This window comes from Xyrauchen texanus, chromosome 15, assembly GCF_025860055.1.
Source record: "Xyrauchen texanus isolate HMW12.3.18 chromosome 15, RBS_HiC_50CHRs, whole genome shotgun sequence".
Taxonomy (NCBI): domain Eukaryota; kingdom Metazoa; phylum Chordata; class Actinopteri; order Cypriniformes; family Catostomidae; genus Xyrauchen; species Xyrauchen texanus.
In genome coordinates this window covers 11,932,584-11,957,428 of record NC_068290.1, presented here as the reverse complement: position 1 = coordinate 11,957,428, position 24,845 = coordinate 11,932,584, and the positions used below count along the sequence as shown (strand labels likewise).

The following is a 24,845-nucleotide window of genomic DNA, read 5'->3' as shown; positions in this document are numbered from 1 at the left end:
GATTAACAGAAATTCATGAACAATTTGAAATGTTTTATAAAAAAATTATATACAGAAAATATATCTAGTCAAGAATCGGATATTAATGCATTTCTGAGTTCATTAAAATTATCCAAATTAACAGAAGAACAAAATGAAAGTTTAATAAAGGACATAACTTCACAAGAACTGTCAACAGAGATCACTAAATTAAAACTAAATAAATCACCAGGCACAGATGGGTTTACAGCTGAATGGTACAAGAAATTCAGGGAACAACTTGTCCCTATTCTCCTTCCAGCCTGTAATGCTACATTTCATGGAAGCGAGATTCCCATTTCATGGAATGAAGTGATTATCTCTCCAATTCCTAAGGAAGGAAAAGATAAATTAGAATGCGCTTCGTATAGGCCCATCTCAGTTTTGAATGTCGATTATAAGTTATACACAGCAATATTGACTAGGAGGATAGAAAAATTACTTCCAGAACTCATCCACAACGATCAGACAGGATTCATTCAACAAAGACAAACACAGGACAAAGTTAGACGCACCCTACACATAATGAAACACATTCAAGAGAGTAACATGCCAGCAATGATAGTGAGTCTAGATGCCGAAAAAGCCTTTGATTCGGTCAGATGGGCATACCTATATAGAACACTAGAAATATTTGTTTTTCATGAAAACATTATTAAAGCCATACAATTAATATATTCGAGACCACGAGCCAGAATTAAAGTAAACAGGAGTCTATCTAATTTTTTTAATCTGGAGAGAGGCACAAGACAGGTGTGCCCTCTCTCCCCCCTCCTTTTTGCCCTCTACATTGAACCCCTTAGTCAATGGATACGGCAAAATCATTATATTAGCGGGATAAAGATGGGAGAAGGTGAACATAAAATATCGCTATTTGCAGATGATGTTATGATATACTTGAGAGACCCGGCAATATCATTTACAACCCTTATGTCAACACTAGATAAATTTAGCACTCTATCAGGATACAGACTAAATGTAAAAAAAACACAAGTCATTTGCTATAATTTTATTCCATCTGAAGAAATAAGGACCAAATATAGGATAAATTATAATGTAGATGTAATTAAATATCTGGGAATCAACCTGCGAAAAGATACTAACACCCTGCTAGATGTAAATTATAGACATTTAAAAAGTAAGCTTCACGCAGATATCCAGAGGTGGAGTGTTATCCCTTTTTTTAATTTGGGGGAGAGTGGATATTATTAAAATGAATATGCTCCCGAGGCTTCTATATCTTTTTCAGACACTTCCAGTAAAGGTTTCAGAAGAACAATTTAAACATTGGGATAAATGGATTATGAGGTTTATTTGGGAAGGTAAAAAATCAAGAATTCGATATAAAACACTCCAGATACCTAAAGAAAGAGGTGGCTTAGCCCTCCCCTCCTTAAAAGACTATTACGTAGCTGCCCAGTTAAGAGCCATAGTTTGCTGGTGCAATCCAAGCTATAAAGCTAGATGGAAACAAATTTAACTTTTCTTTTTCTCTGAAGTACCAATCCAAGCAGTAATTGCAGATGATAAACTACTAAGAGCCCATATAAGTAAAGAATATCCATGGATTACTACCACACTAGAAATATGGGCCACAATAATTAAAAAATGTGAATTGAAAGACACTTTGAAAATAATTAGATGGTGTGCATATGATACAGAATTTACCCCCAATACTTTAGACAAAGTTTTTAAGAAATGGATTAAGAAAGGAGTTACGTCGTACTATTCTATCACAAACAACAATCTTTTCTTAACCTTTCAAGAATTTAAGAATCGGTTTGAAGTGAGTAATCATGATTTATACAGATATTTTCAAATAAGACACCACTTCAACACAACAGTAAATAAAACCGGGAATTGGGAACAAAATTATTTTGTGAAGATACTCTTGTCCACATTTAAGGCTACTACAATTAGTAAGGTTATTTCTAAACTTTATCATTGTCTTCAAAACCATAGACCAGAATCTACCTCCTATATCAGAATTAAATGGGAGAAAGAAGTAAACATCACTATATCAGAAGAGGCTTGGTTAGAAACATGTAAATACCAATGGAAAACTACGGGCTCCCATCAATGGAGGCTATTCGCCTGGAAAAATATAAGTAGATTTTTTTATTTCACCTGCTCAAAAGAGCCATAGTGAAGTAGGATCAGGATGTTGGAGACACTGTAATTCAGAAGTAGCAAATCACCACCACATATTCTGGGCGTGTCCAGTCATTCACTTATTTTGGAAGGATGTTCACAGGACTGTAGAGGCTATATTAAGGATGAAAATTCCATTCCAATGGTATACCTTCTTTCTGGGAAATCTGGATTTACAAGAAACCGATTATATATACCTATGGAGAATATTCCTGGTGGGAGCTAAAAAGGCTCTTACCCGTAAATGGCTTCAACCTACCTCACCCACTATAGAAGACTGGAAAGCAATTGTTAGTGAAATATATAGGATGGAAATCCTTACCTTTTCTTTGAGATTAAAAAAACAAAAAGGGGCTCTGAAGATATGGAAGGAATTTGTAGGAAATTGAGTAATTATATAACAGATGAAAACATAGATTATTATTGGAAAAAAAACTAATGATGCAAAGGTGCCACTAGACTGCACTGTACCCCATTTTTGTTTGGTTTTTTTCTGTTTGTTATTGTTTGTTTTTGGGTTCTTTTTGTTCTGTTTTTATATTATACAGGATTCGACATTTATGTATGTGTTTATATATGTATTCTTTTGTTTGTAATTAAAAAAAATACAATAAAAAAAAAAAAATAATAATATAAATTACTTTAGCCTGATTAAAAGTATTTCTTAAAGGTGCACTCTCTTGAATGTTATACTGACATGTCAACCTGTCCACCAACCTGCTAAAGTATATTATATTGTTATATTGCCCATTCGCTTTTTCTATTTTCATGGGGGCTGACATAAGATCACACGAACAGCCGGGAACTACTCACTGTTTCTTTGTAATTACACTTTTGGTTGCAGAATAAATTAATCATTTGTAATATTTACGACTGTGAATACAGTTTCTCTACAATGGCATCAGTAACCAAAAAAGAATGCTTTGGCATGATGCTGCAGTTACACTATTAGTGTATTATGTCGAAGACATATGACAAAATACAAATAAAGCCATGTACACCTCTGCAGATCATACAAGTTTTACATGATGCAGAAATTATGTATTAAAGTGTGTGGTCAATGAAATATCACCATATGATATAACCACAACCACCTTAAACATATTTGGGCTATAGATAATTATATAAAAATATAGAAATATAGAAAAGATAATATAGAAAAAAATATATATTGTAGAATATCTGCCATCTGTGTTACAGAACAATCAAAAGAAGACATCAACCTATGTATCCACTACAAATCAGCAGCACTCGATGTCCAGGACTGTCTGTAGAGCAGCAGATTAAACTTTTAAATAAACAATCTTCCTAAGATTTCAATGTGAATCTGACAATATCTAATGCAACAATTAATTTGCATAATAACAAGAAAAGTTGACAAACTGGCCAACAGCAATTATGTCTGTAAACAGTAAATAAATACTTCTGTAATATTAGCAACACACACTTCACTAAGTGAATACCAATTTGTGAATTAAAGTTAGTAAATAGGGTCTTGGTTAGCGAATATCCAGCTTAGTTAGCCAAAATTGGGCTGCAGTCATTTAATGTGCATTTGCAATGTGAAACAAAGGTTCTCGTTGCTGTAAATGATTTGAATCCTCCGACTTGCCGTAGATCCCTCAAACGCGATAGAGGAGTTATGTACATGAGCAAATGAATGGGCTACTTAAGTTACGTTTCAAAGCTTAATACGGCGATACAAAACATGTGAATTTTGACCCTTATGGCTTTCCATACTCATGCTTATTTTGAACACTTGCTCTGTTACTCCTTTTACACTGAAATGTACAATTAATCAAATTTAATTTGTGACATGTCCTGGTGTGATTTTATTAAACCGCTGAAGGCTGCGATCTTAGTGTGGATGAGCTGTGTCCTATATAAATCCTACCGCTCATACACTGGAAACTGCACAGTCATTGAAAATCTTTCACATTGTATCAGATGACAGAGCAGAGCACTAATCCACTGTATATTACATGTAGACTATATATTTATATAATTAAATCACAGCATTTGCAGTTTAATTCCAACTAAACTTTATTAATTTAGCATTTAAAACAACATAGTTGACCAAAGTGCTTCAAAGTAATAGAATTTTTAACATAACAACATTTCAAAATTTCCACATACACAAACACCAGTAATCTAAAACACAAACTCTCCAAAACTATGTACTACTGCACATTTATTTTGTCAGACTCGATGGCCAGTGCAAAGAGACGTGACTTAAAGGTCTTCAATTATTACACTGGGCCATGTGGCAAACTGTTTAACTGTATAATACAATGTTATATTCATTGTACTTTTAATAATAATAATAATAATAATAATAATAATTTAGCAATATATCAGAAGCAAGAATGCTAATAAATAAAAGTTTGGCAAAAAATGCAGACATGTTGAAATATTTTTTGAAATTAAATTAAACTTTAATACACTGAGTTCTGGAATTATTAATATAATTATGAAATATTAAAAATAATAAACTGGTTTGTTCAATAGCACATTATCATGTTTGCATAATTTTGCTGTGGTATCGAAATTGGTTTAGATATCCGTGAAATTTCACTGGTATTGGTACCGACTACTGAAATTTTTATCGTGACAACACTTATTATGTGCTTTATTTTACACAATCAGTTAGATTTATTGTTATCTCACAAATGCAACCAAAATATAATTTTAATATTGTATTGAGCTCTCTGAAATGTGCAAATCCAGTATCAAGATTGGGGCATCCACAACAAAATAAGGTACTTAAGTTGTTGAAAAAAATAATACAGAAAAATAAATAATACAAAAATAAACTCACATACATGTAAATCATTTGATGACACATCGTTTATAAATCTAGAAATGGTCACATACCATTTTTGTATGTTTTCAAACTCAAGATAATGTGTGAAGACTTTTCCCTATGGTTTTGATGCTATATTAGAGGCAATTAATCTTGATAGCATATCACACCTAAAGTCATGCATAAAAGTAGCTTTAAAAGCCCTATGGACTTTGCGGTTTTGATACAAAAGACAAACCATGTTTGGTTTTTTTGGCTAATTTAGGCAACAACATATGCAAACGGTTTATTGCATGTGGGCTGCACTCAGCTAAAAGCAAGTTGGTCTAAAACTTTCCAGCCAGGAAGGCTTTGTCAGTCTTATATTCACAGTGGAAAAACTGCAAATGAACCTTTGAATCCTAGGTGACTCATTTTAAATAAATTATGAGGGAAAATATGTTGATAAAGCCAAGTGACACTGAGACATCAGAGCCATCCTCACTTTATAACCCATTTAAAAGCACAGATGGGCTTATTGAAAAGAAACAAAGAAGAGAGGCAAGTTAGTGCCCTCTAACAAACAAAATAATTAAGGTCTCAGTTTCACTTCCTTTCTAACAGAATGTTACTTAATTCTGTTCTCACCATGTGGACAGTCTATGATTTATTTGTTACTGATAGTACTAAACTGGCCCAGCTGTCTTCTCATCTTATAAATTTGACCATATCATCAAAAACAAGCCAACCCATCTTTTTTTTTTTTTTTTTTTTGTAATTGAGCGGCTTGTCTTATATAGAACCAGTTGTAAACAAAATCTGTAAGAGATATAGCTAAAACACTCAATCCACCAAAGGTTGAATAAGGGAGAGAAAAATAATTAACAGAGTTTGTCATATGCCTCTGCTGATCTGATCAGCTGCACGTGTGTGGCACGCTCCAAATGAGCATGACAGGTTAACAACACAGAGACTATATGTAATAAGACAGCGGTAATATTCCCAGTACAATTGTACACAGTGTGGTAGGGAGGGGAATTAACGTAACTCCAATGTGACTCTGACGGCTGCTGCTCAATATTGTATTATTTGTGGTTGATAGATACGCTGTTTGTGTCAGTTTTGAGTATTTTCTGCCATCTCTAGGAAACAATGTGTTGTCTGAGTTGGCCATTATCATAGTCCATTAACACGTGCATCTTGTCAGCTGAATTTAGTTAGCAGAGTCTTTAGTTTAGGCATTATTTAAGACTTCCTTGTTTGTAGGTTATTGGCTGCATATCTAAAAAAAAAACAAAAAAAAAACAAGGCTGGGTTGTTGTGGATGTTTGATGCATGTTTTTACTAGCTGTACCTATGTAGTCGTGAGTTCATAACCCAACATGATCCGCTTTTCCATTCAATAAAATCCAGATCCGGACTCCAAGGCCTATTACAATACTGATGAATATAGAAATGCGTACATATTTTTATTTTAAAATAATTTTAAAAATCTAAAAGGTGTGCAATATTTTCTGACATCTACATACACAGTTTGGAGTTTGTTGTATGACTGTTAGTCATTTGATTCAAATGTTACTGAAGTTGAATACTCTATGTTATGGAAATGTTTGTAAATTTTTTGGATATGTATGCTTCAATGTTGCCTGTATCTTTAGAGACGGCCCCTAAATTTGCGACTAATTGTGAATAAAGAAAGCCCATCGTCAAACCAAATCTACTGCATTATTTAATGATTTTGTGATGCTTGGTCACTTGTTTCTGATTTTGCTGCAGTAGCGCGGAAAAAGAAACTGCATGTAGCCTAGCCAACGATGCCAACGTAGGATCTGTACATAATGGCACATTCAGCAGCATAGATAATCGGATCAAGTTGGGTTCTGAACTTGCGACTATATTGGTACAGCTAGTAAATACATGCATCAAACATGCACACCAACCCAGCCTTGTTTTTTTTGTTTTTTTAGATATGCAACCAGTAACCTACAAACACGGAAGTCTTAAATTATGCCTAAACTAAAGTCTCTGCTAACTAATATGATCGATACATGTGTTAATGGACAATGATAATGACCTACTTGGACAACACTTTGTTTCCTAGAGCCGGCAGTGAATCTATCAACCACAAATAATATAATACTGAGTTATAATGAATATTTTATTTATTTGTGTGATTTTATAATAATTTTTATCTGTGCTTATTTTTTTGATTCACGCATATTATTTTGTTTCATGCTTATTATTTTTGGATCCGTGACCGCAATACTTTTGACGTGATTTTGATCCTATACTAGCATACAGTACATATCATTGCAATCAGTCACACAGTCATCCTTTCACTTTAAAATATTCTCAGAACTAGTCTTCTGACATCTATCATAAGACAAACTCTGACAATAAAAACTTAAGTATGATGTCAGCATTCATATTATTCATCAAATATTCTGGGTTAAATACCATTTATATATTCAGGATGCTGTTAACTATGACAGAAAGTAATTTTTGCTCACCCTGCATTATAAAAACTGACTTAAACTTATGAAGGTAGTCTATAGGATAATTGTACCGGAGGGTTTAAAGGGGTGATGAAATTCAATTTTTTTATATAATTTTATTCCTTGATGTCCACTTATAAGTGTTTTGCACAAAAACAGCCGTAATTTAGAAATATATGATAATTTTCCACTGTCCCTGGCCCTCTGACTGAAATGCTCTGTGTCTCCTTTATACTTCAAAGGAAACGTCCACTGTTGAGATTGGCTAACATCGTGCAGCCCCTCAAATGCAGCCATATTTTAAACTCAATAGGAAGAGAATGAACCAGCTCAATAACATTAAAAAAATTAATTTAGGGGTTTACACATGCAGACATCCAACACATTCCATGCAAATAAATTCAACTGTTCATCTCAAGCACAACTTTTAACACCCAGCACCATAAATTATCAAACAGTCATGACATCTGAAATATTCATGAATAGAACTGTTTGCTTACATTTTTGATCGGGTCCAAGTGTTTTTAACTGCCTAATACTTCAATAACAGTTCCTTTGGTATGCTTGAATCGTATTATGACTGGTTCACAAGCAATCTCGGTGATAGAGCCTAAAAAAACACACACATACACAGTCTAAAGCATGGTGAAATGACGCACATACATAGGCGCATGGATGCGCACATCACCAGAAACGCAGTAAAATAATCAATGATGCCCATCTAGTGCATGTTTACATATGCCAACAATTCAAAATAGTGTAGCTATGCAATAGAACATGTCCTTGATGTATTTGTGCTCAAAACAGATAGAGGCAGAGCAGCTGAACGAAAGAGAATGGCTTCTGCTCTTCAGATTTGTAACTTTACACCGCATTTTTAAAAAGTGGCGAGATACATGATAGCAGTATGTTTACAGTATATACAAAAAATGATTCAAAATATTCTAGATGGGTCCCCTTTGGTGTTCGGGAATAGTTGGCCACACAAGGCCTGTATGTCCTGCTCACTGTCTCTTGAACTGAGCACCAATGGCCAAAGGTGTGATGATGCACATTGTGGTGTGTTAATACAACTGAACACAAAATGAGATGCTTCAGCAGGGTGATAACTATAAATGCTCTTTTTAGACTCTGGAGGAAGTTTTGAGTTCTGAAATTACAGTATGCTGTTACAGTATTATTTTAAAATGGTATAATAATTTGTATATTTACATTTTTTCGCATGAATGTCTCATAGACTTAATGTAATTGCAATGCTTTATGCACTTTTTTGATGTTGTTTTTCAAATAGAGGGAGTAAAAAAAAGTCTGTGGTTATCAACATCATGTCACAAATTCTGTCTTTAGAGTCTACATTATATTTAAGCTGGAACATTACTTTAAAACTATGAGTGCTTTAGCTTGGAAAACGAACTATCTGAGTTTGAACATTCCTTCACTAACTCTTATGCAGACACACGATTATCATTTTAGAAGTACTCTTTGAAGTGCTTTTGACCTTGCTTTGTGTACCAAACAATACAGTTATAAAGATAAGCACCTTTGGCATAAAAAAGCAGACAGAGGCTAACAATTTTCTCATTGCGCTATTTTCAAAGTCATGTATTTCCCAGACCTCTTGTTATGGGCTGATTACTTGGGAAATTGTGTTGCGCTATCCCCAGATCTCTCAACAGAATCCTGTTAGGGAATTCTCAGCAGGCTAAGAGCATGAGAGAGAGAGAGAGAGGTTACACTTAACTCTCTCATCCTCCCCCTCATCATTAACAAGCTTGTTAGAAGTGGTTGGATCTTATAATGATAGAACTCCAAAGTTGTTTGTTTGGTGGCTCCTTGTGGTGACTTTGTGCGATTTGGATGCAAATCATTAATGAAAACATGACCCAGTATGGTATTCGAATAACTGGAACAATGAGTCACCTGTTTGGCCACTGCTTCGTTATTTTATCTAAAGAGTGCTTGTTAAGCTTTTAAAGATTTTACATAAAAACAGTGACCACTACTGAGAAGTGATACAAAGCTTACATTTGATGTCTGAATGACGCGCATGGTGTGTGGTAAATGTGTGAGTGCTATGAAGTGGCCGACATAGGGTGTGATACAAAATGGGTGAATCACTCATACTAGCTCACAGGCAGGACTGGGGTCCCTACACGGAGTCTGCGCTGATGATGACCGCTTGGGTTTATAGGAGGTTATTTTTGGGAGAGAACTTGACAATTTATCTTAATAATGAGTTCTTCTCATTTGTGACAGGGCAATTGTAGTGTCTAAATTTGTGTGTGTGTGCATGTGTCCTTCACTCTCTGGTTTTGGAACTGAATGTCAACATCATTTGAGTAAAGACTTTTGAAGGGGCAGCTTTGGAGATTGAAGCATTTAAAATCTAACTAGTAATCCTATTGTTTACAAGGCTGATGAGAGAGAGAGAGAGAGAGAGAGAGAGAGAGAGAGAAAGAAGAGAGAACAGTGAACAGTGCTTCAACAAAATCCATATCTTCACTAAAAGTGAAGTTCAGTATTCAACGAAACTTTAAATGTACAGAGATTCAGAACTTGGATCTGCTTTGAAGGGAGAGTTCCACCAAGAAATGGAAACGTAAGCGGTAGTTCGGTGTGCGAACAAGATGTCATTTTTGATGGTTTTCCTAATGATGTATGTAGGATGACGTCGACGCAAAAAATACGTAGACGCAAAATATGCGCGTCAATTCGTTGGACCCAAAACAAAGATGGCGGCGCCAGCGACTAGTAGCAACACGAGTGGCTCCACAGACTATCAGAAGTGCAAGGCGGCATGCACTTGTTCCTCTAAAGTATGGGAATTCTTTAATTTAAAAGGAAACAATTCCGTGATATGTCGTCTTTGGAAAATGGAGATGGCCTTCCATTCTAGCACCATGGCAATGCACCAGCACCTTAAGAGGCGCCACCCGGTTGCAGCTGCAGATGACAGAGCACCGTAAGTTTTTTTTCAACTCCCCACTTTGCACTCGATGTTGGAGTAGGCTATAATACGTTGTCGACACCTAAAGTTTTCAGCTTATAGCTATTAATAATGCGCTTATAGCTATGAATGTCGTGAAAAATACATAGAGGACACTGACAACGCGCTGACAGACAGGACCAAGCAGGTAACATTTAATAAAGTCTCAACTTTCAAATTTGGTCATTCAAAGAAAATTAAACCATAAATAGGCCTACTATTTTGTGGCTCTTTAATGTGTCGTAACAGATTGCCTCAGTTGAAGCTGCTCGTGAACCGATCATCTTTTCCTTGGTTAATTTATAGCATCAAATAGGCTAAACATGAATGTAGCCTACATCAGAAGGACTGTTGTTTTAACCACGGAAAGATGTCAGTACAGTAGCCTACAATCCATTATTCAAATTCAAATCCACCGACGTTAATCTTCTCTCTCCTGACTACTTTGTCGGACAAAAATGGCGTATTATGATTGATTGATCAGATCGCCAGTCAGTCAAACTCCCGACAAATGTTTTTTTTTTTTTTACATTTTATACACCCCCACCCCCAATGAAACCGGTATTACCGGTGTTGTCACAAGTCGGTTAATCGAATCGGATTGAAAAAAAATGAATCGTTAGATTAATCGATGCATCGAAAAAATAAATCGCTAGATTAATCGTTTAAAAAATAATCGTTTATCCCAGCCCTAACTGTATATATAAAGACTGTATACAGTCTGTATGTGCTGCAAGCTTCAGTCATACTTCTCACACACACAATGTGGAGAGTTCAGTGAAACTTACATGAGTTCCTTCTCCAGTGAGATTTCAGCTAATTTAATTTGGAAGGCGGAGCTTATTAAAAAGTACCATAAATCATTACATACATCTAGGGCTGGGATAAACGATTATTTTTTAAACGATGGCGCCTCTTAAGGACGTCGCCGCGTTGTCCCAGCCCTATATACAGTACATTCAGAAAGTATTTATACCCCTTGATTTTTTTTCACATTTTATATTGCAGCCTAATGCTAAATGCTTTAAATTATATAAAAAAAAATTCACATCAGTGAAACCCCATAATAAAAAAGCAAAAACCAGATTTTTAAAAAGAAAAAACTTAAATATCACATTGACATCAGTTTTCAGACGCTTAACTCAATACTTAGTTGAAGCACCTTTGGCAGTGATTACAGCATCACATCTTTTTGGGTATGATGCAACAAGCTGTTCACACCTGGATTTAGGGATTTTCTGCCATTCTTCTCTGAAGATCCTCTCAAGCTCTGTCAGGTTGGATGGGGACTGTGGATGGACTGGCATATTAAGGTCTCTTCATAAGGTCTCTCTTATTTAGTTGGATGATTGCATTAATAGTTTATTTTTCACTTGTTGCTGCTTGAACTTTAATGAGGGGAACATGCGCTCTCTCAGGAGGGCAAGAGATGAAAGGAAAATGGAGAAAGAGCGCATGTTTCTGGGCTCTACAGGTGCTACTATTGTTAATGCTGTTTAATCGGGATATATTTAATAAAGATGTTTGAATTACACCACATTTTGTAACTTGCGTTATTACTAAGATGCCTATGCCCGGCGGAGACTGCGAAGCTGCCGTCATGAATGTAATATGGACCGGTTCACAGCCCACGCTGTTTTCCCTTTGCCTTGTCGCATGTGAAATGCCACATCAACAGTACAGTACACAAACTTTTCATATTTGCCATACCTCTTCCACTGCATCATTCTTCACTGCTGAATCAAGTTGGTTGTCTTACAACATTATGTCAGTATTCTCCACACTCTGTGATGCCATGATAGTGCTGCTGATGCCTTAAAGGAGCCTTGTGTCTTTTGCTACATGAGCAATCGGTTTACGAATTTGTCCAAATTACCAATCACTGATTGGGGCATCCTTAATGGCAACATAACAAAATATGATAAAAATGAAGTGGTCTGAATACTTACTGTTCAATGATCAAACTAGGCCATATCGAGATTTTAATGTGATTAATTGTCAAATTGTCATTGATTTAATTTAAGAAATGTCACATTCCATTCAATTTTGCTAATAGCACTATACCGGAGTACAGAAATTAGCAACAAGATGATATCGTACCATTTTAAAATTGTAAGTATCGTGATATTTTGTTAGTACTGGAATACCGCGCAACTCTACTAAAACATTAAATTACGATCATGAAAGAGTATTCTATTTGACTCATGTGCTATAATCCAAGTTTTTTTAAAGCCATATAATAGCACCGGCTAACAGACCAGGGCAGTCTCATAAGGAAGGACCGTAAAATCTTATAGCTGAAAATCTTCCTCTCCATGAAGTCAGTCACATCTTATTAGAATAACATATTAACATTAGAATATTGCAGTCAAGACGTGAAATCACTGATGCCACTCCTGTTGTAAAGATTGTTAAAGCAGCAAAATTGCAACTTCCTCATTTTACATTCAACCATCACTCTATTTTAAAGACATGCACATATTGTGAGTGTGCTGAACATGTCTTTAATTTTTATTTTTTTATTTTGCTATAACTAAACATTATATTGCTTATGATATTAGCAATGCACCTTGATACTGTGCTACCATAAAATTGTGGTACTTTTTGTGGTTTTTTATTATGTCTTCTGAAGCAATGCAATCACTTTGGGTGAGAAACAAATACATATTTAAGTCCTTTTTTACAATAAATCTCCACTCTCAAATTTACTTTCAGAATACACACAGGGTATTTGGCCTCTGCTTTACAATTAGTGTCTAAAAAGAAATGCCAGACTATTTGTATTTGCACCCTGCATTGAAAATAATTCTAGACATGTAAAAACACATGTTGCAAACTAATATTTCAGAGGTGTCGGTCACATTTAACTTTGTTCTTTTGTACCACTAATTAAGTAACATACATTTTTATAACCATTTAAACACTTTTTTTACTCAAGCAATTGACACATTTGAAGTTTTCGTTTATGTTTAAATTTTTAAATGAAAATACTGTTAATTGGTACTTATTGATGCATTGGTATCCAATTAATTATTCGATTTTCATAAAACTATGCAATGGGTAATCCCTAAATTAGATTACATAAACATTATAATACATAACAGATTACATTTAAAAAAAAAAAAATTGTAATCTGTACCTGATTATATTTCACAATAAATCTGCATTAATATGTATGTGCTTTTCCAATTTTGTCATTCAGATGTTTATTTTCTTCAAAAGCAATGTAACCAGCCAAGCCCTTGTATTGACCTTTTAAAGGAGCTGGAAGCATTTTATTTATTGAATTTTTTATGGAATGGTCTGCAGAAAATCTGCTTCTATCTGAATGTAATCACTGAAATAAATGTACATAGATATCTCACTGATCTCTGTGATAGCAACTCTGTAAACAGCAAACAAAAATGTGACCACGGACACATTCTTTAATCAGCCAATCAGAAGACATTCATATGTGTTTTGCCTGTAAATCATGTTGCGTGTTTTCAGTGTAGTAGTCAAAGTGGATCATTCAGGTTTAATGCCATATCCACTCATGATCAGATAATTCGAGACAGAATACCAGGTTTAAACGGTGTCTTTAATTGATACATAAAGATTTGATGGTCCAAAATGTAAAGTCCTCAGGCAAATTGAAAGCACCTGGTCTGACATCCTTAACGGGAGTAAATCACTCAGTACAAATTTGGATTGCAGGCTTTGAGACCATGCCCCACTGGTGCTAATGTACACACTCACAGACAAACCTCGGGTGGGCACACTGTTGCTGTGTGTGTATGTGTGTGTGTGTGTGAAATATGGAGGCCATGTGACAGCAGTGGCAATGTGTCCTGAACGTTCCGCTTTGTGACTGCGCTCTCGTGCTGTGCTAAGCCTCTCTGTGGTGATAATGGGAGATGGCGAGCAGAGTGAGCAGACAAATTCAGAATAAAAGGAAGCGCTGAAGCATTCTGTCGCTCCCCTATAGGTGTGCACAATCATACATGGCCTCTGATATCTGTAGTTATTGCCACCCCACTTTAACTGCCCTTCTAGACAAACTCTCTCCCACACTTGCTTAACACACAGACACACACACTCATGACACCTCGATGGACAGCTGTGGGATGACACATATACTTCCTTTCTCTGCTCTTGTTTTCTCTTTCTCAATCACCTCTCAATGTTTCAATGTTTTCAACCCTTTCAAGGTGAATCCAATGTGAGCTCTTGTATTTTTTAGTTCAAATGCTTGTTCAGATGCATTTTTAGTTTTACAATATCAGTACAACTATTACAGAGTGAATTTGGGACACAACTCTGTGTGACTTGAGGTCTCATTTGGTGGTCTTAGGTTTTGAGTTGATTAAAACTGTAAATAGCCTAATAGAACCTAAGCCTAGGTTTTGATGCATTTGTTGCAGACTGATTTGAAACAGTGAAATCGGAAACAGACTTTTCTGTAGCTAAATAAGTTAGCAAGTTGTAACATGGTTTGTTTTCAGCTGTACAGGATGTAATACATTGAAGAGGAATACATCATATCAACATGTTATCTGCACATTCCATGTACTTAGAATTTCATTACCAGTGTTTAATACTTACTACATGCTGTATATTTATGGCATCCTTAAACATTGTGATCAAGTACATTTTTATGTAGACTGGCTGGCTGTTGGCTGGCTTGGCAGTGTCTCCTGACCAGTCACTTGCTCAAGGGAGGAATGGACAGCTGTCTAATTGTGAGTGACAGAGTGATCAACCTGAGTTAATCAGCCACTCTGTCTAATATATGATTGACCTCACTGTCAGAGTGTTGGCAATCCACGTAGTCATGTTGGAATCATGTGCAAACCTGGGAATTGATGACATCATCAGACACATACATAAGACTTGGAAGCCCCAAGATTTAACGGAAGTAAAATTATGTTTAATTAGCATCTGAGAACCAAATGATATACATCATACATAGTTTTATTCAGTGTGAAAGTAAAATATCAAGTTCCAAAGTGTTGGAGAAAACGAGAAATGACAAGTAACTGCATTAAAATCAGAAGTTCATTTCAGTGAACTGTGCAAGCTAAAACAGAAGAATGTTTTTTCGTTTCATGAAAATTAATGCAATAAAAGAAATTAATGTCAAAATGAAAATAGAGTGAAAGTAAATATCCGCCAGGATTTTCAAGAGAGTGAGCAGGAAGCAGCAAAACATTGTCTGGGCTCCGAATCAAGAAACACAGAAATTGTTTATTGCTGCCAAAAGTAATTAATCTTCCCGCTCTATGGAAATTAATCGGATTATTTGGCCACGTGGCCCAGCAAATTTGATCTTCCATCTCATTCCTCCTGCAGGCTTGGCTACCTCGCCCACCTTCACTCTCTTCTTCAGAAATGGCAGAATCTTTTTCGGCAGAGACATTTGTCATTATCTCTCCATGTCCTCACACTTTCTTCTGCACTAGATTAGCTTCCATAATTTGACTAGATAAACCAAAACAAAAAAAGTAGTTAAGCCTTAATAATAAGCTTGGCATCAATGTAATTATTATTATTATTATTATTTTATCTTGTCTACTTGTATCCAACATTCAAAAAATAATGAATAAATAGCAGAACATTAATAAATACATAATATACCTTGTGTTTATAAATGTATTCAAAGGAAAAAAAAAAAAAGTTTGTGTCAGTTTGGATATGGATTTCCAACTTAGTCAACTTAGGTTGTGACAAAGTGTTAAAAAAATTGTTACATTAGCTAATTTGAATTACCTGAACAACCAGCAAAAATGGTTGCTAAATTATTCTTCCTTGATAAGAATCAAAGAATTACAAAATCTGGAGTGGAATTTGTGAAGCGGTCACACATGACATAGATGATGACATTTGATGTAGTATACGTGACACGTTGGTGGGTGATGCTATCAAGCAGGCTTTGCTAGCGGAAATGTTGATGTGTGACACACATGGATCTCTTCACGCTGTTATGTGTGAGGCCGCAACAGACATTTTCCCAATGTATTATTTAACCCTTTTGACTGTGTTAAACGGTGTTTTTGAATTTGAATGGGCAATTTAGATGATAGAGCAAATTGTGGGAACTAATTTATGGCGTGAATAGTGTAACTTTGTCACAAGGGGTTTAATGTAATGCTCCACTCATACACTCATGAAGTACATGTCACTGTGGTGTGAAATCGTGCCACAGATGCCCCCGATCAGCTCACACCTTCAGTATATTGCTAATGAATGTGACTGACAAACAATCCCAGTGCTATCATGAACCAGGACATGTGCCTCTGTTAACTGCACACCAGGCCCCATGAGTTAGATAGGCCATAATTTAAACGAGTCAGACCTAACTCTACTCTTTTAAAACTGTTACACCTGTGGATTATCTTTCTGTGCATTTGCTTGATAATATATATATATATATATATATATATATATATATATATATATATATATATATATATATATATATATATATATATATATGTTTGGTCATGTAATAACAGTGTAGTATGTGGATTATAACAATGTTGTAACTATGTGCATTTTGGTAGTGTTGCTTAGAACATTTCTTTTGCCTGTCTGTGCAGACTAGTCCAATTTCACTGCTCAAGAAATCATCCAAGGACCTAGAATGTCTTACGGATCCATTGATGCTGGCTCTATTGGAAGCAGAAATCCATTTGGTGGGCCTTCAAGGCAGGGCTACCAGCCTGTAGGTAAAGAACAATTTGTTTTCACATTCACAGGCAGAATTCTCTCCCTTTATCATCAGGCATTCTTCCAAAATTACTATAAATCATCAGACTGAGACAAAAGGGTCCCTCCTCATTTATTAAAGTACAACATTCTGCATGTATTCTCTCTCCATAAATCATTATGGGATTAATTATCCATATGGTTAATTTGGCAAAGTTCTGCCTCGTCAGAGTTCTGATGTGTTTAGTATATGCATCTTGTATTAAACATTGTCTTAATGCCACTGTAGTTATAATACATTGTCATAGTAACTGAAGAGCTTATTACATCTTTCAAACTGTGGAGTTTTATACTAGCTCATTTAAATCAACACAATAAGATCTCCATGTAAAATTATTATATCACCCAAAGTATAATTTTTTTTATATTTCTTTATTAATAGTTATGTACTGGGCAGAGGTAATATGTAATATGTTTTTAGCATAAAGAAGACCTTATTTGGGATATAAATGTCTTCATGGTCAAATATAATTAATATGCAGATCAGCATATCCAAGTACATAGTATTATAATTCTTATTTTTTTACAAAATCTAGTTGATCTTTTATTGACAAATTACAAAGTCAAATAAAGGCCTTATAATCCTTACTTCAGTGGATGGAATCCCAACAAATCTATAAATATAATATAAAAATGGGAGAGTGGCAGGGAGGATGGTGGGGCTGGGTCGTGAAGCTGCACACCCGGCCCTTAATCAGGCTAATCAAGCTCTCTAGAGGGATAAAGGTGACCAGAGGTGGCAGTTCGAGAGAGAGAGAGTTACGGGCTGCTGACCTGCATGTGTTTATGTTTGTGTCTTTTTGTTTTATTAAAAGACAATTTATTTTGTCAAATGGGTTCTCACCTCCTCCTTTCCATATAACTTTGTTACAGTGACTATTCATAAAGCATTCTCATGTGTTGTATCATTCACATCCTATTTATTTCAATAACTACCAAGCAAACAAAACTAAATTGTGGAATGTAACCATTTTAGGGAAAACTAGTTAGTTTGCCTCACTTGATCTGTTGGTTTGTTGGTCTGAGCTGGTTAAACAGGTTTATTTGATCTCTTAGCCAGGTCAAGTTGGTGCTTAGGGAGCCAATCACCTGGTCTCCCAGTCCGATCAGCTGAAAAGTGCACTAAACCCCTCTAAAACTAACAAAATAAACCAGCCTGGCTGGAATGGAGAACACCCTGCTGAAAAAAAGGAAAATAATATATATATAATATAATATATATAATATCTAATGGTTAGATGGAGACTTGGAGAGACCTTCAAGCTACAGTGTCTTGCACTCACATTAAAATTTGGTCAAGGATCGGTGATGATCATAGGGTGCTTCATGAAGGCTGGAATCAGGCAGATTCGTCTTTGTGAAGGATGCATGAATCAAGCCACATACAAGGTTATCCTGGAAGAAAACTTGCTTCCTTCTGCTTTGACAATGTTCCCCCAATCCTTCTGGATTGGTTTTTCCAGAAGGACAATGCTCCATGCCACATAGCCAGTTCAATCAAGGTGTGGATGGAGGATCACCAGATCAAGACCCTGTCATGGCCAGCCCAATATCCAGACCTGAACCCCTTTGAAAATCTCTGGAGTGTGATCAAGCCATCAAACAAAGCTGAGCTGCTTGAATTGTTGCCCCAGGAGTGGCATAAAGTCACCCAACAACAATGTGAAAGGCTGGTAGAGAGCATGCCAAGAGGCATGAAAGCTGTGATTGAAAATCAGGGTTATTCCACCAAATATTGATTTCTGAACTCTTCCTAAGTTAAAACATAAGTACAGTATTGTTTAAAAATGAAAATGAACTTGTTTTCTTTGCATTATTCGAGGTCTGAAAACATTGCATCTTTTTTGTTATTTTGACCAGTTGTCTTTTTCTGCAAATAAATGCTCTAAATGACAACATTTTTATTTGAAATTTGGGAGCAATATTGCCTGTAGAACCTTATAGAATAAAACACAAATGTTCACTTTACTCAAACATATAACTTTAAATAGTAAATCCAGATAAACTGATAATTTTGCAGTGGTCTTTTAATTTTTTCCATATATAACACACACAAACAAACAAACAAACAAACAAACAAACAAACAAACAAACAGCTTAAACCAGTCTAAGCTAAATCAATACATGCAAAAGCAAATACCTTTCCATTTCACACAGCATGACCTCAGTCAATCAGACGTTCTGAGATATATCTCTCTTACTCTGTGAGAGAATGACAAACCATAAGCATTTGGCTGCCGCTGGTCCCACAGGACAACAGCGAGAGAGTGAGGCAGCTTTGATAAGAGACAGGGCTTTGATCATTGGAAGACCTGCGTTCAGGAGACTGTGTTTGGGTGCTTCCGCATCAGCTTGGCTGAAGAGGGGCTCAGGCAATGATCAAAGCAGGGGTTAAGTCTCTAATGGAGTTGTCAGTCGAGCTAAACTTTCCCCCACCTCTCCCCTGCCAAACCTGTCAACTTCGCTCCAGCATATGCATTTCGCTGCTCTCTTTTTTTTTCCGTCACTCTCTTTCTTTGTCACTTCATTTCTCGCAGTCATTTACTTTCCCTCATTCCTTCCGTCTGCACTATTTTCAGTATAAGCATCAATAACACCTTTATTTCTTTCTTTCTTTATTTCTTTCTTGCATCACAGTCTGACCATGTCTGGACCTATCATAGTCCTCACCATGTGATTTCTCAGTAATTGTTGTCTACACTGTGGTCTCATTCCCCTCTTACAACAAACAGAGAAAAAGGCTCTTGTCATGAGAAGACTTTTTAAGCAGAGCTGAGCACATGCGGTTAGCCCGTGTCTGAATGAGGTTTCAGGCTCTGCTGTGTTCATTAGGTAGGTTTGCTGGTTTGCTGGGTGGGTCTGTCAGTGTGGAGAGAATAATAAAGGGACACTGAAACACCAGTAGGTACCGAACAGCCGTCATGAGTGACCAAACCCGGGGCGTGCTCCTTGGCCATGCTGGAGCTATCTAAACTGGAGGAGGCAGATAAAAAGCTCAGGTGTCCTGCCTCGTTCAAAGAGAGAAAGTTGAACCCACAGGGTGACACCACACACACATACATACCGTGTCTGACTGTGAGACAAACATGGCACTCATTATGTGTCAGTTGAAAAACAATGTGGAGGGTGTGTTTTTTTTAGTGGTCTCTGCCTGTTTAAGGGATCTGTTGCATTGTGTGTTTGTGGATAAAAATAATGGGCGCTATTTGCGTGAGTATGTAAAGCACAGCACTACTTGCTAAGACACATGTGCACAATGTCTTATACAGTTTTTGTGCAAGTGCTAATTCTAAGTGAGCATCTGTGCCAGTGGGCATGGGTGGGGGTATATACGCTATCTGTGGGTGTATGCGCGCAAACTTTGGGTGTTTTGTATGATAAAGAATTGCCACAAAACGCAGTTTTCAATATTCCTGAGAATAGGTAATTTTGCAAAGGCATTTCTCAGCGCAAAATCAAAAGTAAATTCCTGAAATTGCAGTTTGAAGATTCCACCAGCAGATGGTAATAAAGATCATGTCCAAACTCTGAAAATATAGTGGAACATCAAATTATGTCCCTGACAATAGCCATATGTGAAACAAAAATGTATTAGATTTAAACTATTTGTAGGTCATGGTTTATTTTAAAATTATTATTCTTATGTTTATATTTAAAATTGTATCTTATTTGTATTGGTATTTTTCCACCTGTTGTCGTAGAGTGATTTTTAAATCTCTGCAAAAGGGGCGAGTGGAAAAAGTTGGGGTAATATGTTTTGATTATTTGACAATTTCTTTATTTTTTATTATATTTTAATTTCATTTGAATTGTAATTTGAATTTAAATATATTTTTGGTTTAATTGTTTTGTGTTTCAATAAATTAATTATATTTGTCAAAATCTGGTAGATGGGAAGTGCGTGCTGATGAAATCACTGTTTATACTAGCGGTGATTAGTGTTTCTGTAGATGAAAATTATTAATAATACTTTTCCATAATTTAACGGAGCCTACAATCCTGACGAGAATCACATTTCCCATGCTATAAAAGGAGCGTGTCACTGTCAAAGAAAAATGCCTGACATTCAACAAGGAAGCAGTTAATGCATAAAAGAGGTAAATCCATATTTCTATTCTTTTAATTAATTGCATACATCCCATTTACACTACCAACTTCTTATCAATGTGCTGTCTTTGTTTATATTGCTGGTGCTTGACAGAGAACCTCAGAATTAAATTGTACTTGACCCAGCCTTTTAGCGCTTTGCACGCATCATTTTGCCAAACCCACTTGCGCCTAGACTTAGCTCATGCTTGCATGGAAATACCAAAACTTATTGGCTATGCCCACTGACTTTGAACTTATAACTCCTAAAATAGGGCCCAATAAATAAATATTTTTCAACCTTTTACACTTTTTCCAATATTTAAACATAATATATGTTTTATAAGGTGATGTTTTTTTTTTTACTCTCTTTTTTACTAATTTGACTCGGAAGCTAAGCATAATGACCTGTACGTAACAACTTAAGGGTGTATGTGCGTAAACTGTGGGTGCATTGAATATTAATATAGTGGTGTGAAGGGCAATTTGCTATTTTCCTGAGAAGTAGGTCATAATGCTAATCATTTTACATATAAACAACTTTAGAGACGTACAGATGTTTATGTATCCTTATATTGAATTTATGGAGTTAATTAGTTGATTTTTTTTGTATTTTATAATCAGTGAGATTAAGGTTTTTAAGCGGAGTTTTAAAGGGAGGTTTATATTATTAAAACACTTCCCTAATCTAAATCATCAGCCTAAACCTAACTAATAGTGTTCTTGTCGCACATGCAACATAAATAGCTAATGTTTGGAAGCAACCACGTAATTTCCTGTCACTTTATGACACTTTCTTCTCATGTGTCAGCTTTCGGGCTTGGCTGGGCTCGAACCTCGGTCCTCCGAGCCGAAAGTCTAACTCTTTTTCAGATGGGCTGTTATAGAAGCGTTCAAATGTATCGTTTTTCAAATTATGCATTCGATTAAAAGTGTTTCGATATCATAACATGGAAGTGTGCGATAGCCATAAAAAAATCACAAAAGGAATTTTATTCCATTTTATTTCTGTGCTATAATCTAAGTCATAAGATAGCTCTATTAGAGGTATAGACTCTATTTTAAGCCTTTTATTTAACAATCTTAGCATTCATCCATTAAAGTGTTAAATCTCACCGGGTCTAATAAGTCTCGTGATTGACTGCGACATGCCATATTCTATGATGTATTTGTTTGAATGAAATATGACAGCTCCTTCACGGATATTCGCTGATTTCATGCGAGGCTCAGGTGAGAAGAAACTAGAAGTGTCATCTAACTATCGGCTGCATCACTGAAGCTGCAATGTCGTATTGTTGTGTATCAGGCTGTACATCGTACCAAAGGAAAGTGTGTGATATAGATTTATCATTCCATCACTTTCCGGGTGACCCAATGGCCCGTTGTGAATGGATTGTCAAAATAAGAAAGGATGTTGGATCTCATTTTCAGGTAAGTAAAACAATTTAGTAAGCAAATTGTCGATTCCTAGATTCCTGAGGCTGAAAGTTAGACCATATACAGCTAAATGATTTGCCCATTAGATTAAAGACACAAGGGTGAACTCCAAATACTTTACCAAGGACAGCATATTTTGATCACTCACAGGTTTACATCGACTGAAAAAGGAAGTATGCCGACATGTTTACTTGGTGCTCAGAACTCAAACAAAGGAGGACAATTCAGCAAAATATGAGGTCGTCGACTTGTTTGACATTATCAGAATACCTTTTTGGCATTACTCAAAAGTGTAATATCTCTTCAGAGATCCTGTTGTTGTTTACAGGGTAAATGCATCAGTATTATAAAAAATAACCTGAATGCGAACTTATCATTAAGTTTTCCCTGGAAGACCAATAATAAAGGTGTTCTTGCCATACATTTCAATAAGCATTAATACGTGATAAATATGTTCCCGAGCTGTACGTTGACAGTTTTTAATCGTTTTAGTCTTTTTTTTCTCTACGAAATGTATTCAAAGGGGTCATGAAATGCCTTTTAAATGTACTGTTCTCTGATTTTTACATAAAAAAAACATCATAACTTAGAAGTAATAGGCTATTTTCTGTCCTGTTTTGACCCCCCTCATCGGAACACAATGTTTGAATAGGCGGGGCGGATTGTAGACTCTGAAGTAAATGCCCACTGGTATGATTGGCTAACAGGTTTACGATGTAAACTTCTGCATGTATGTTTGACAGCCAACATCCTTCATAGATGGACGCTGCTGTGATTTAGGTTAAAAACGCATAAATACTCCGTACATATCAAATGATCTGTAATAACAGATAAAGCAATTGTGGCCATGTAATAAAACAGTTATTCACACTTGTGTGGTGCAATATTACTATTGGATCCAATATAGTCGGCACTGCATCGTCTTTTAGTTTCAGTCATTCTGAAAATCCTGCAACGAATTGTGCCTTGTTTGTTAACGAATCCATGGTAAAATGAAGTAAACAAAGGACCAAGTTCTTACTGATGCGGTCTGGAACTTCATTAAAAATAAAGTTCATCCACTCTTTCCTAATGTTGGGATCAGAAGGTAGGCAATGCAAACATTTTGTTTTTCCACATCTTGTCAATGCTCAGCGTCTTGTCTTCAGATTCATCTTTATATTTATTGTTTGGTTTCTGCGTAGACCTGTGTTTGCTTCTCTCTTTATTTACCTACTATATGCGTGGAACTGTAGGCGGGGCTATACAGGCAGTGATGTAGAAGCAGGTGTTGATCTTCTGCGGAGGCGGTGTTTAGCCACACTATTATGTAATAAAGTGGCACATTCCGCATCCTGTCATTTTAGAAGATTGGCTTCAATATAAGCTGTTTTTAGACTAATGAGAGAGTTTTGAGTTCTGAAACTTACAGGATGTTTTTATAGAACAATGACCTCTTATGTCAAAAGGGAATTTTGATTTCTCAGTTCATGTCCCCTTTAATCAGAAAGGCAGAGGTAGTTGGAAAGCTAATTTGGCTAGATGTAATGTTAACGGAAAACAACCTTCAATATTGGTAATATAACCCTCTATCCAGTTGCTGAACACTTTTAGCAAAACAGCTTGTTGGATATGACATCCCTCAACATCAAAACATGTAAATCGCAGTAGCAGCTCTAGGTTGGTGGTTCAAGACAGTTTTTTTACCTTTAGTTCCAAGATTCTTCCCACTTGTGCCTCACTTTTGATTTCAGTTTGCTGCGGCATGAAATCAGTCTATTGGATGCCAAATTCATTTGGACTTCTTATGTACTGCCTTTTGCCATTTTACTAAACAAAGTATTGTGATTAAATTGATCTGCCTGTTATGTTTATATATATATATATATATATATATATATATATATATATATATATATATATATAATATTTTAACAAATATATTTATAATGGATTCGTACATATTACAATTTTCTAAAAGTGTAACTACTTAAAAATGTTGATGTTTTAGATGCTGTCAAAACATGTACATTGTCTATCTAAACGTACAATATACACGTTTATATGTTTCATACCAATAGGTATGTATAATAATGAAATCAGGCCGAATGTAATCATTGCATATTTTCCAGTTTTTTTACTTAATCGACATAAGATTTTGTCA

At 35.7% G+C, this 24,845-nt stretch overlaps 1 protein-coding gene across 5 annotated transcripts in view; it reads left to right on the top strand.

Annotated features, from left to right (window-relative positions):
* Nucleotides 1-24,845, top strand: part of tsnare1 (T-SNARE Domain Containing 1) — a 358,521-nt gene that overhangs the window by 43,003 nt on the left and 290,673 nt on the right. For all 5 annotated transcript variants that reach the window (XR_007972167.1, XR_007972166.1, XM_052144886.1 and 2 more), the window contains exon 2: nt 17,011-17,139. Coding sequence is in view for 3 of the 5 variants with exons in the window: in XM_052144886.1 (XP_052000846.1) it covers nt 17,055-17,139 (85 nt within the window). In the remaining 2 variants the exon portion in view is untranslated. The remainder of the gene's footprint in view (nt 1-17,010; nt 17,140-24,845) is intronic.